The sequence below is a fragment of the Chelonoidis abingdonii genome, chromosome 4 (genome assembly GCF_003597395.2).
Source record: "Chelonoidis abingdonii isolate Lonesome George chromosome 4, CheloAbing_2.0, whole genome shotgun sequence".
NCBI lineage: Eukaryota > Metazoa > Chordata > Testudines > Testudinidae > Chelonoidis > Chelonoidis abingdonii.
The window spans coordinates 300329-313182 of NC_133772.1; the positions used below are offsets into that span (position 1 = coordinate 300329).

The following is a 12854-nucleotide window of genomic DNA, read 5'->3' on the forward strand; positions in this document are numbered from 1 at the left end:
AGGGCAGCATAATGGGGAAACAGGGGCAGCTCCAGGGTGGGGGAGTGTAGCACTTACCTGGGTTGTGGGCCCCCATCGGGGGAAAACAGGAAGCCTGGGTGGTGTGGTGGAATGGTTAGTGATGTCACTCATTACAAAGGACCCACCTCCCTCCGCCACTCTTCCCACCCCTTGTGCCCCCGCTCCCACTCCCTTCCCTACGCCTTTGCCCCCTGCTCCCGTCTCCCTTCCCACCCCTTGTGCACCCCTGCTCCCTGTCTCCGTCCCACCCCTTGTGCACCCCTTGCTCCCTGTCTCCGTCCCCCCACCCAGCCCGTCCCCTCCCTGTCGCATGTACCCCTGCTCCCCATCCCCTTCCCCACCCACCCCCCCTGCCCCCGTCTCCCTTCCCCAGCCCCGTCTCCTCCCTGTCCCATGTACCCCCCTGCTCCCCCATCTCCTTTGTGAGGGAGTAGAGGCGCTGTCGTGTGGGGGATGGGAGAGCAGGATGTTTTAGGTGAGGGACAGGATTTAAGCCTGTAACCTGAGCAGGTGGAGGGGGGGGTCAGCACCTTTGCCCAGGAAGTCGGACAAAAGGGATCGGCTGGCGGGAGAAGGCAGGGCAAGTTTGGGTTTGGGGCTGTGGGGCGGAATTCAGGGTATCCTAGCTGGATCCAAGCACCCGAAAGCCCGAAAGGATCAATGGAGGGGTCCTGACTGGCCTGCAAGCTCTGCTGTAACCTGCGCTCCTGTTGTCCAATAACCTCTGTTTTACTGGCTGGTGAGAGTCACTGTGGTCCCAGGAGGAGGGGTGCAGGGAGGACTCCCCCACACCGTGACACTGGGGTAGCGGTGGGATATACTGCACCCATGGACAGCGCTTCCTGCAGTAAGTGACTGGGAGCGTAAAATGAGGGGATACACCTGGGAGTATGTGCCCATGAAAGGACTTTTGCAGTAACAGGTTCCCCTCCGGGGGATTGCAAGCGAGGTCCCAGGGGCAGAGGAGTCTGCAGCTCGACCCTGGCAGAGAAGGTGTGACCTCAAGAAGGGCTGGTGCACTAGGGGTCCCCTGAACCGTGGGAGCGGCAAGACCCCGACCTGTGAGTGGCCAGCAGGAAGGTGTACGCCAAGCGGCGCATGTGACCTGCTGGAGCTGTGCAAACAGAGGGGCTGCGCACAGGGAGACTGATGAAGGACCAGCTGATTGCCCAGCTGGAGGAGGGAGACGGACACCTGTCTTGAGGGAAGCGCCTGGGCAATGCAGCGCAGTCACCAGTGTCTGTCCCCCCGGGAGTGGTCAGACGGCGGATGAGGGCTCCCGAGACCCCCCCTTCCTAGCCCTAGAGGAAGGCGGGAGGAGCCCAGCAAATGCCGAAGGCACCGTGACCCCCCGGCCGGCAGGGATCTGAGCAGGAAGCTCACCCCCAGCAGGGGATCCCCCGGCGACGCTCGACAGCTGTGGAGCAACCGTGGCGGAAGAGGAAAGAAAGTTGAGACGGGAGGAGCTCGAGTTAAAGAGCAAGAGCTGGAGGAGAAGGTGAACTACAAGCGGTAAACATGAGGTAGAACGCCGTCAGCATAGCTGGAGGGAGCAAGGAGAACCACGTAAACATGAGGAGAACCAGCGTTCAGCATGAGCTGGAAGGAGAAAGTGAACCAGCGTAAACATGAGAAACCAGCGTCAGCATGAGCTGGAGAGAAGGTGAACCATGCGTAACAGAGGAGAACCAGCGAACCATGAAGGAGAAACAGCTACATAAGCTGGAGAAAAACAATAAACATGGAGCTGAGGAGAAGGGAAACAGGTAAACATCAAGCCCCGTCTCCCCTCCCCCGTCCCTTGTACCCCCGCATCCCCTCTCACTCACTTTTCCGGCAGAGCCCGCAGAGCAGCAGGCAGCCCCCCAGGGGGATGAGCGCCCAGCCCCCCACCCAACCACTCGCCGTGCCCTCGGCGCAGGCCATGGGCAGCTCTGTGGGGAGAGAAATGGGAGAGCGACAGGTTAGAACAGCAGAGACACACACCCCTGCCCCCGCCGCCTGGGCACTGTGCCCGGGGAGCCTGCAGAGCCCTGCCTGGACAGAGGGACGGCCAGACACAGCCCCCTGTGACGAAGGGGGGTTCTCCCTTGTTATGTTGTATGTGAGTCTTACTGTTTGGCATGAACACTGTGTATGCCTCAGTTTCCCTGTGTGCTGCACCAATGTCCAGCTGGTGGGAATAGGGCTGTGTGACTTGCGGGGGCTGCTCCAGCTGCCTGCATGGATACTATGGCTGAACCGGAGACCCAGGAGGGGGATGCAACCAGGTGACTCTTGGCCCGGGCAAGACAAAGGCCGGAGGAGGAGCAATGGGCCAGGCATGGGCCAGGCAGCTGGAAGGAGTCAGTCTGGGCTGATTTGGGGTGCGGGGACAGGGAACCAGACCTGGCTCTAGGCTCCCCTCCCACCAAGATGGATGTGGCTGAAAGTCCCTGATTTCTGTGCTAACGAGCGCTGCCCTATGCTGCATTCCTGTCACCTAATAAACCTGGGTCTCTCCTTGGAGCATTCAGCATCCTCTGCCCCTCCGTGCGCTTCCTCCAGTGAGTCCACCCAGGCAGGGTCCTGGGGCGGCGGGCACAGGGTCCTGCCCCCCCCACTTCACAGTCAGACGTGACTCTCAGCCAGCCAGGAACACAGGTTTATTCGATGACAGGTGCTGCTCCCCCACGGGGTGCCCCAGGCAGGCAGCTCCCTGGCAGTGCCCGCCCGTGGGCACCGCAGCCAGCTCAGGGACTGGGCATCGTTAACCCCGTGGGTGCTGAGCACCCACAAAGAAATAGGGCTCAGCACCGGGCTGGGCGAGGCGAGGGGCTGGGTGGGAAGCACTAGTGACACACTGAGGGGGCTGCCCCATTATGGGGGTGAAGGGCAGCACCCCAGCCTGGCCCTGAGCCCCTCAATTCCAGTCCTCCCCTCCCCCACACGTTTCCACTGCCCAGCAGTGCAGGATGTGGTGAGGCGGGGGCGGGGGGAGGGCGGGAAGCGAGCAGGGGCCATCGGCCCCACTCTATTAGCATCAGTGGGGCCAGATCCCAGGCTGGCATCACTCAGCCGCAGCTCCATCGGAGTCAATGGGGCCTGGCCCTGGTCTGTGCCCCCTATGCCCCCCATGGGGCCTGGCTCCCTGCCCCGCTCTGGCACTGAGCTGGCCCCACAGCCTTCCTGAATGGTGTTGCCTGAGCTCTGGGACACAGCCCCACCCCCCACACTGTGGGGCTGGACAGCAGGGACAGGACAACCCCCCCATGTGCCGTGGGGCAGGATGGGAGGGACAGGGCAGCCCCCTCCTCATGCTGTGGGGCAGGACAGCAGGGACTGGGCAGCCTCCCCTGCACTGTGGGGCAGGACAGCAGGGACAGGGCAGGCCCCCCCCCCCGTGCTGTGGGGCAGGACAGCATGGACAGGGCACCCCCATCCCCCTACTCTGGCCCAACGGGTGGCTCACCTGCGCTCAGGGGTCCGGCTGTGAGTCTGCAGTCGGCGGGTGTGACAGCGCATCGCCTGTACTGGGGCTTCCTGTCAGAGCGTCACCTCCCCCTGCCCTACAGCCGCCTGCCACTTCTGACAGGGCCCCCAGCTCGGGGGGGGGAGGTAGAGCTCCCCCTCCCTCCCCCGGCCAGCACCCAGTGGGGCCCCACTGCCTTCCCTCACCCTATCCTACCTGCTCCCTGCCACACCACACTCCCCCACTCCTCCCCATGGCCTCGGACCATCACCACAGCCCCCCAGTTGCTATGGGGCAGGGCAGCCCCTCTGGCTGTGGGGCTGTGTTTCGTTGTGTGCTGTGCCTGGTCCAACGGGGCCCTGATTCCTGCAAACCTCCCCCCACCCCCATGTACGATCTATGGTCTGGGTGCTGCCCTCCCAGTGTGCCATGCCCTGACCCCCACGGGTTGTGGGACAGGGCCAGGTGCTCAGGTTTTGGCTGCACCGACCGGCACAGTGCCCCTGACAAATCCTCCTGGCACAGTGCCCTGGGGGTACCAGCACCATCCCCCTGCCCCATATTGCCCTGTGAGGCACTGATGTGATGAAGTGGGGCTGTTCTTAATGTTTCCTCTGAATACTGTGTGGGTGCCTGTTTCCCCTATGCATTTCTTAAGTATCTAGGTGTGACGAAGTGGATGATTTTCCTACCTTTTTGTGGTTTTCCAGTGATTTGCATGCACAGGGGGTGGGACTCAGTGCCCCTGGATGTTACTGGTTTAACGAGGGGAAGGGAGAGGGAGTTTGCTGGGACACAGGACCGGAGAGGGAACTTGGGACCCCGGCCGATGGCCTGGAGGATGGAGACTCCAGGGACTGGTGACCTCGTGACCCGAGGACCCAGCTCAGGAGTCACAGCCAGTTCTGGCCAGGGGGAGGACAATGGGCTGTGAGGAGAGGACCCCAGTGACCTGACCAGCTGGTTCCAACCACAGGGGCCAGAGGGGGCCTGAAAGGAGACCCAGGCCCCAGTTTACGATCCTGTTTCCCTGGAGAGAAGCCAATGGGCACAGGGGGCTGGGGCCGGGGATATCGGAGGGCCAGCTGGGAAGCAGGGGGGCTCTGGGCTGGAGAGGGGGAGCAGGCAGAGCCCCCCTGGCTGCAGGGGGACTGGGATGTGCTGGGCTGAGGGAGGCCAGGCCTGAGGCTGGAGAGTTTCCTGTGCTGGGTTCTAATACTCGATAAACCCTTTTGTGTTACGCTGGGGGAGAGTCGCTGGGGGCTAGCGAATACGGGGTGGGTGGGAATTATCCTCTTGGGGTGAGAGGCTGGGGGGGGGTCCAGAACGAGGGCATTCCCTGGGGCCCCACAGCAGAGACAACGTGCTGAGGCTCAGAAGGTGCAGCCCCAGGAGGTGAAGGGGTCTGACCCTGAGAGAGAGGGACCCCGAGAAGCTGCGCACTGGAAGGGCACCCCCACATGGATGCATGGGCACGAGTGGCGCACGATCTGTGAGTCCATGACACTAGGGTTGAGATTGTGCAGTAATGGCCAGGTACATAAATGGCCGACACTCTGTCTCCTGGCAACTATGGCCAGGCCCTTCCCCTGCAAGGGATGCTAAAGGTGTGGGAGACACAAAGGGATCAGGTGACCTCCTGGCCCGGGAAAGGGGATGAGCAGAGAGAGGGGCAGGGGAGTTGGGGTCTGAGTTTGGCTGGGGGACGGGGAGTGAAGTGCAGATTGTGGGGTCTGGTCACTGACCCCCAGAAAGGACCCGGCCGAGGGGTCCAGTCGGCTGTATCTACAAGCTCTGTTTTAGACCTGTTCTTGTCATCGAAATAAACTCTGTGTTCCTGGCTGGCTGAGAGTCACGTCTGACTGCAAAGTGGGGTGCAGGACCCTGGATTCCCCAGGGACCCCGCCTGGATGGGCTCAGCGTGTGGAACACGGAAGGGGCAGAGGATGCTGAATGCTCCAAGGAGAGACCCAGGAGGTGAAGACGTGTGAGCTTCTTGCCCTGAACAAGTCTGCTCCAAGGGAGAGGAGGCTCCCCAAAGTCCTGACTGGCTTAGTGGGGAGCAGTTCCAGAGCATCACCCGGGGACTCCATGACACTGCTGTGGGGACACATTCATCTTGCCTTGTTGGGGGACTGTGTGGCTTCCCCGGGTGGGACAGGGCAGCTCCAGGGGGGATGGGCCAGCCCAGTGAGGATCCCGGTCACTCCCGCTAGGCCAGGCACACAGAGAAAACAGCTCCTGGTAGGGATGGGGGGCCCATGTCCCACTGCCCACCCTGGCGAGAGCCAGCAGGGGTCCTGGCCCCAGGCTCTCAGCAGTAACGCCCCTGCCCCCCGCACTGCGAAACCCGGCAATGTGGATCCCCTCCCCAGACTCCCATGGGGCCAGGGCCTGCCCGCCCCCCCACCCTGCGCACAGCCCGCAGAGTGGCCGGTGCCCCCCATGGCCAGGCAGCTCCGAGCTGGGGCAGGGGGACGGTCAGGGGCCAGCCCAGCCCTTCAGCGGGAGAACAAAGACAGGCCCTGGGACAGACGGACGCAGGAGGCACCTACGGCTTTATTCAGCGACTGGACTCACTGGGGTCGCTCAGCGCAGCAGAGGGAGGGGGGCTCCCAGTGCAGCCCATGTGACTGCGCCCCCCCATGGTCTCTGGGGGCCTAGGCTGCCCCTCAGGGGAGGGGGACATGGGGGGAGACCTCAAAGGATGCTGGGAAATTCTCAGGCTATGTCAGAAAAGGTGCAGAACCAGCACTGACTGGGGGAAGGGCAATAAATTAACGATGGTGGCCGGGGGGAGGGGAGCCCGGGGGGCAGACGGAGCCCCCAGGTGGGGCTTTCACAGGTGGTTTCTCAGGATATGGGGTGCAGGGGTGGGGCCAGCAGGGAGAGTTTTTCAGGCCCCCCTGTGGCGAGGTTCCTGGGGGCTCATCCAGCTGTTGGTTCACTCCTCGAAGGCAGGTTCCCCGCAGGGGGCCGGGGGTGTCACTCTCCAGAGCTGGGGGTCTGCCTGCAACAGAGAGCCGGGGAGTCACAGGGGGGATGGGCCTGACCTTGGCCCCAACGCTGGGGGGATGCTGGGGGGACCCGGCCGGCCAGGGTAACGGAGACCCAGGGTGGAGAGACAGGTGGGGACCCAGCCCCTCCTGCTGGGACAGTTGCAGCCCCAGTCATGGGGGGCAGGAGGTGGGGGGCCCCCTTCCCTCCCAGAGTCCTTTGTGGAGGCTCCCATGTGGTGCAGCCCAAGCAGGTGGCCCTGGGAGTGCTGGTAAGGGTGGGGAGGGGTCAGGGTTTGGGATGCAGGGCTTAGGGCGAAGGTGGGGCAGGGCAGGCGCGGGGGGGGTCGGGGCAGGGCACAGGTGGAGCAGGGCAGGTGTGGAGGGGTCGGGGCAGGGCACAGGGTGGAGGTGGAGCAGGGCAGGTGTCGGGGGGCCGGGGCAGCGCAGGCATGGGGGGGCCGGGGCGTCAGTACCTCACGCTCAGCGGTGCAGGTTCTCGTAGTCAGGGCCATCGTCCTCGCTTTCGCGGTCGCTGGCGCCTGTGATGGGAGCCGGAGGGAGTGAGACGGGGCTCCCCAGAACCGGCCCCCCCAGGCCCCACACATTGGGCTCCTCACAATCCCCCCAAGCCCCACCCTCGGGGCTCCCCAGAACCGCCCCCTGCCCTGACATATGGGACTGGCCTAGAACCGCTCCAGCCCCCCCTGGGCTCCCCAGAACCCCTCCAGCCCCACACACGGGGCTTCACCAAAGCCCAGGCCCCTTGGGCGCTACTCATACCCCTGCCTTGTAAGGAGGTTCCTGGGGCCCAAGCGAGGAGGGTTAATGGGAGAAAGGGTCCCCCAGGCTTGGGGACCCCCCCCACTCATGATAGCGGGGGAGGGGCAGGTACCCCTCCCACACACACTCACCATAGTGGGCGTCAGGGAGGCTGGATCCAGGCTCTGGCATGTTGACGTACTCCAGGCTGTCAGCTGTGGGGAACGATCTGGGGCAGTGAGCACGGGGAGTGCAGGGGGACCCCCTGACCGGGGATAGAGGAACTGCCCCAGGGGACCCCATGCACTGGGCCCTGGGGGGCTCAGTCCCCACTACAATCCCGCCCCCCCCACATGGTACTGGGACCCCGCCCCCGCGGGACCCCGGGGTGGGGGAGGTTAAGTCTCATCTTTTCCCCCCAACCCCTCTCCTGCTCGTCCCCGTCGGCCCTTCCTGGGAATCGTCCCCTTCCCCCAGTCAGCCCCAGTTCCAGGATCCCCCCTTCCTGAGCTGGGCCAGGCACAGACAGACAGGGCTGGGGGTCCCGCACTCACCCAGCGACTCCCTCTGGGCCTCCGGCATGTTCTCGTACTCATCCCCCATTGCCACTGCCAGAGAGTGAGAGAAGGGGTCAGCGAGGGGGGAGGGCCTGCCCTCCTACTTCTCCCCACAGCAGGGACCCTGGGAACCCCCCAGCCCTTACCACCAAGGCTCCAATCTGGGACCCACCCAGAGATGTTCAGGTCACTGCTCTCCCCATAAATTACACCTGGATCCCAATACAGCTGGGTGACTGGGGGCCGGGGACACACCCAAATGGGGAGCGAGGGATGGGATAGTGACCAGGGCAAGAAGGGGTCAGGTAGCTGTCCCCCCACCCACAGTGCAATGCCAGGGGGCAGAGAGAGGTTAATGCTGATTGCATGGGACGGTGGAACTGCCCGACACTAGATCCACTCTGAAATGGTCCCGGGGACTGTATGGGCCCAGGCCAAGGCTGGGGGACAGGTACCCAGAGTGGCCCTCTGAGGGGTCTCTGCTCAGGCCCTGTGGGAGACGGGTGTGCTGGGTGGTGGCCCCAACTCACCTGAGGACACACTGTCCCTGAGCTCTGGCCCCGAGGTGACCAGCTCCGTGGGGGATGCCTCGGTGACGCTGTCTGGAAGCACCTCCCTGCGGGGGGAGGGGAATGGGACGGGTGAGACTGACCAGCCAGAGCATTCACTGAACTACTGGCTCTGACCCTGTCCCCCCAGCAATGACCCCTGTGACACCCTGACATCCCATATTCACCATGGTATGTTTGTACAAAGGCTGCCTTGTGAGGGCTCATTCGACAAGACACAGGAATATCTCGTTGGATTGGATGCGCTATCGTTGTATGTGAGGTTATGAAGTTTGGCTGGGTGTGTGTTACTGAAACACGTTGTGAGGCTGAGAACACCCACAAGCAGGCTGCCAGGTACGACAACGTTCCTGGCTCATTGAGGCAATGCACAAGCACAAGGATCACCCCAGAAACCCCTCAGAGACACAATGGGGACTGTCTGAGCCAGGCCACAGCAAAAGAGCTTTCCAGAGAGTGGGGAGAAGATAGAAAAGGGGGAAATGACATCCTGGGGGGACCTCACTGTCCCTGCTACAACACACCTGGAAACACCCGAGGGGCACGGCCTGACCTGAGGGAAGTGAAGGATCTTTAGCCTGTAAGAAAACCTGGGAAAGCCAAGGCAGCTTGTGCCTTGAGTCTGCCAGCCCGTCTCGCGCAGGGTGAGGATTCACTCCTTATCTGCTCCCCAGCTCGCGGCTTACGCTCAATGTGCAGCTTTACTCCGCTTTGTCCTGTTTGCTGTCCCTGACAAGCACGTCACAGCTGCCGTCTGTGGTTTGCTGTCTCTGAACCGGCGTGTGGAATTCAGAGCTGGGGGCAGGGAGCTGAGCAGCTCGTCCCCCCACTGAGGCAGGGGGTGGATTGCAGGAGCCTGCGCTGGGCAGGTCTCTGTGCAGCGCAAGAGGATACGATTTGGGGTTCACTCTCCACAGGGGGTGCACTTGAACGCTGGGCAATCCCCGAGCCGAGTCTTCCCAGGCAGAGCTGAGCTCTGCGTCTGGGACTTTCTGCCGCTGGGTCTGGCCCTACCTGCATGGGCTGGAGGCAGCTGGAGGGCCTGGCTCAGCAGGACAGGGGGGCGAGCCAGGGGGCTCAGTGGGACCCCAGTATATCAGGTGGCCCCCCAGAAGGGGGGACAACCTGTCACAACTCCCATTCATGACCTTTGACCCCCCAGGCTTGGACCCAGTGCCACGTCCAGCCCTGCCACCCCATGGCCTGTCCCCCCACAGGCCTCCTCAGTCCATCCGCCCCCTGCAGCCCAGCTCCACACCCCCACCCCCATCTCCCCACCCCATCTCCCTGCCCATCTTCCCCTAACAGCCTGTCTCCCCCCCGCAGCCTAACTCCCCCCATCTCCCTCCCCCCCCCCGCAGCTCATACACGTAGCCGGGGATGTAGATCTCGTTGTTATAGTCGTTGTCGTCGTCGTCCCCACGGGGCCGCTCTGCAACCGGACACAGGGACGGATTAGTATTGGGGGGAACCGGCTGCTCTGCCCCCTTCTCCCCCTTCCCAGCCCCTGACCCTCTGCTCATCCCACACCTGCTGCCCTTACCCTCTGCCCACCACACCCCCATCACCCCTCATACCCTTCTGCCCCAACCCGGCAGCGGTCCTGACACTGGCTCTTGCCCCCCCCGCACTACTGGGGGTGTCCAGACTCACCCTCATTTTCGTAGCTGGGGACGCTGTCTGGAGGGCGAGGGGAGAGAAAGATGTCAGTCACCCCCAAAGCCAGCGATCCCCATCCTCCCATATCTCTGCCTGTCACTCCCCCCCATCCTCCCATCTGTCCATCAGCTGCTATCCCCGTCTGTCCGGGCTCGCATCTGCCTGTCCCTCTGTCTGCCTGTCCCCGTTTCCCCCGTCCGTCCATCATCGCTATCCCATCTGTCCGTCCCCGTCCGCCTGTCCCTGTGTCACCATCCGTCTGTCTGTCCGTCACTGCTACCCGTCCGTCCGTTCCCCATCCACCTGTTCCCCGTCGTCCGTCTGTCCATCACCGGTATCCCGCCCGTCATCATTCCCGTCCATCTGTCTATCACTGCTATCCCATCTGCCTGTCCCCCTGTCCGTCTGTCCCCCCGTCCGTCCGTCTGTCCATCCCGTCACTGCTATCCCGTCTCCCTGTGCCCCGTCCGCCTGTCCCCCTCTGTCCATCCTGTCCATCACTGCTATCCCATCTGCCTGTCCCCACGTCTGCCTGTCCCCCTGTCCGTCTGTCTGTCCATTCACTGCTATCCCATCTGCCTGTCCCCCTCGTTCGTTCTGTCTGTCCATCACTGCTATCCGTCTACCTGTCCCCCCATCCCCCTGTCCCCCCCCCGTCAGTCTGTCTGTCCATCACTGCTATCCCGTCTCCCTGTGCCCCCATCCGCCTGCCCCCCCCTCCGTCCGGCTGTCCATCACTGCTATCCTGTCTGTCCGTCCCGTCTGCCTGTTCCCCTGTCCATCTGTCTGTCCATCACTGCTATCCTGTCTGTCCGTCTCCATCTGCCTGTCCCCCGTCCGCCTGTCTGTCCATCACTGCTATCCTGTCTCCCTGTTCCCCCGTCTGTCCGTCCGTCCATCACTGCTATCCCGTGTGCCCATCCCCCATCTGCCTGTCTGTCTATCCATCATGACTATTCCATCTGTCCAACTCCCCAGCCATCTGTCCGTCCAGCCCCCATCCGCCTTGCACCCCATCCGTCCACCTGTACCCCGAGCCGTCCATCCATCCCCCTTCTGCCCATCCCCCTGTCCGTCTGTCTGTCCATCACGACTATCCCACCCATTCCCCCCAGTCATCTGTCCATCCCCCTGTCTGTCTCCCTGTGTTTCTGTCTCCACATCCCCATTTCTCTCCCCCTCAACCTCCCCACTCACCATTGTCAGTCTCTGTCCTGGTGAGGGAGACTTGACGGCTCTGGGGCGCCTGTGGGGATCGCCTGAAAATGGGGAGGCTGGATTAGGAGGGGCAGGCCAGGCCTAAGCCTCTCCAGCCAGCACATGGACACCCCCACCATACCCAACATGTCCTGCCCCAGGCAGAGCACACGCCTACCATGCCCCCAGGATGGAGAGGAATTTTCTGTAAGAGTTTGTGCGTGCCTCAGTTTCCCCAGACACTGCATTGTTCTTTAGCATGTGGGAGGGGCTCTGTGCTCTCTGCAGAGGCCCAGCGATGCAGGTGTAAGGGGCACCCAGCTGTCTCGGGTTTGGGCCAGGTCCATGGAGCGTGTGTGAAGACAATGGCAAATCCAATCATCGGGACATTGGCTAACGACTCTGCCTGGCGCCCCCTGACACCCGCAGGAAGCCAGCCAGGTGTGCCCCACCAGTGAGTTCAGAGGGGCCAGGCGGGGTTGGTACGTGTTGGTTGGGGGGGGGGAGGCTTAGCTGGGGGGCGGCTTGGTGTCGCTGCTCCCCCAGGACGGAGCCAGGGAGCAGACAGGGCCCAGAGCGGGAGCCAGGGGGTCTCTTCCGCATGGCTGGGCCGGGCTTGGCTTTAACCTGCTTCTCTCTGGGCTACCGGAGGGCTGTGCCCGGCCAGTCCCACAGGAACCCAGCTGTGCCTGCAGCCACCGCCTGGCCCCGCAGGAGCTGGCGCTGGGGGCGACACGTCTCCCTTGAGCTCCGCCTCAGGGGGACTCGCAGGGCTCACCCTGGAGGAAGAGTGGGACCCCAGGGGTCTGTTCCAAAGATGGGGGCTGTAGCCTCGATCCTGTGGCTCTGTGTCACACACACATGCCCTGACATGCTCTGACACGCTTGCACCAACACACACCCTGACTTATCCCTGCTGACACACCACAGTGAGATGACCGCAGCACCCCATCCCCCCCCACCAGCTGTGTCTGTGGGGCCTGCCCAGCACCCACCAGCCCCAGACACCAGGCCTGCGGCGGCCAAGGCCTGTGGGGTGGACTCCTGGAGCACTGCGGGAGCCCACGGGTTCTGGGCAGGGAGCAAGGGGAAGCCCCAGGGGGTGGAAGGACTGGGGGGAACTCAGCAATGTACAGGACCTGCTCAGGATGGGGGTGTCCCAGGAAGACAAGGCAGGAAGTGGGGGTGTGATGCAGTAGGGACTGTCTGTGGGGGGGATGGGAGAGCAGGGGGTGACTTTAGGTGAGGGACAGGACCTGAGCCTGTAACCTGAGCTAGGCGGGGGGGAGTGAACACCTTTGCCCTGGAAGCTGGACAAAGGAAGGGGCTGGCTGGAGAGGGTTGGGTCAGTTTCGGTTTTGGGCTGGGCTGTGCAGTGCAGGGAACCCCACGCTGGGGTCTAAGCTCCCTGAACCCCCAGAAGGACTCAATTGAGGAGTCCTGGTTGTGCCTCCAAGCTCTGCTGTAACCTGCATTCCTGTTGTCCAAAAAGCTTCTGTTTTACTGGCTGGCTGAGAGTCCCAGGTAAGGGGTGCAGAGCTGGACTCCCCCACACTCCGGCACAGGGGGTCACTGGGGTACTCCTGGGATGGACAGGAACTGCTCAGGGTGGGGGTGTCCTGGGGGGAAAGGGCGGGGGGGG

General features: G+C 63.2%; 2 protein-coding genes across 2 annotated transcripts in view; both read right to left on the bottom strand.

Moving 5' to 3' along the window:
• The window catches only part of LOC142046692 (uncharacterized), a 22991-nt gene extending 22915 nt beyond the window's left edge, over positions 1 to 76 (bottom strand). The window contains exon 1 of the mRNA XM_075064669.1: positions 58 to 76. Within this exon, the coding sequence (XP_074920770.1) occupies positions 58 to 76 (19 nt within the window). The remainder of the gene's footprint in view (positions 1 to 57) is intronic.
• A 5937-nt stretch (positions 77 to 6013) lies between these two features.
• The window catches only part of LAT (linker for activation of T cells), a 16966-nt gene continuing 10125 nt past the window's right edge, over positions 6014 to 12854 (bottom strand). The window contains exons 5-13 of the mRNA XM_075064670.1: positions 12798 to 12849; positions 11213 to 11274; positions 10010 to 10036; positions 9725 to 9788; positions 8318 to 8403; positions 7785 to 7838; positions 7383 to 7445; positions 6945 to 7010; positions 6014 to 6482 (exon numbers count right to left, since the gene is read on the bottom strand). Coding sequence (XP_074920771.1) covers positions 6952 to 7010; positions 7383 to 7445; positions 7785 to 7838; positions 8318 to 8403; positions 9725 to 9788; positions 10010 to 10036; positions 11213 to 11274; positions 12798 to 12849 — 467 coding nt within the window. The 3' untranslated portion in view covers positions 6014 to 6482; positions 6945 to 6951. The remainder of the gene's footprint in view (positions 6483 to 6944; positions 7011 to 7382; positions 7446 to 7784; positions 7839 to 8317; positions 8404 to 9724; positions 9789 to 10009; positions 10037 to 11212; positions 11275 to 12797; positions 12850 to 12854) is intronic.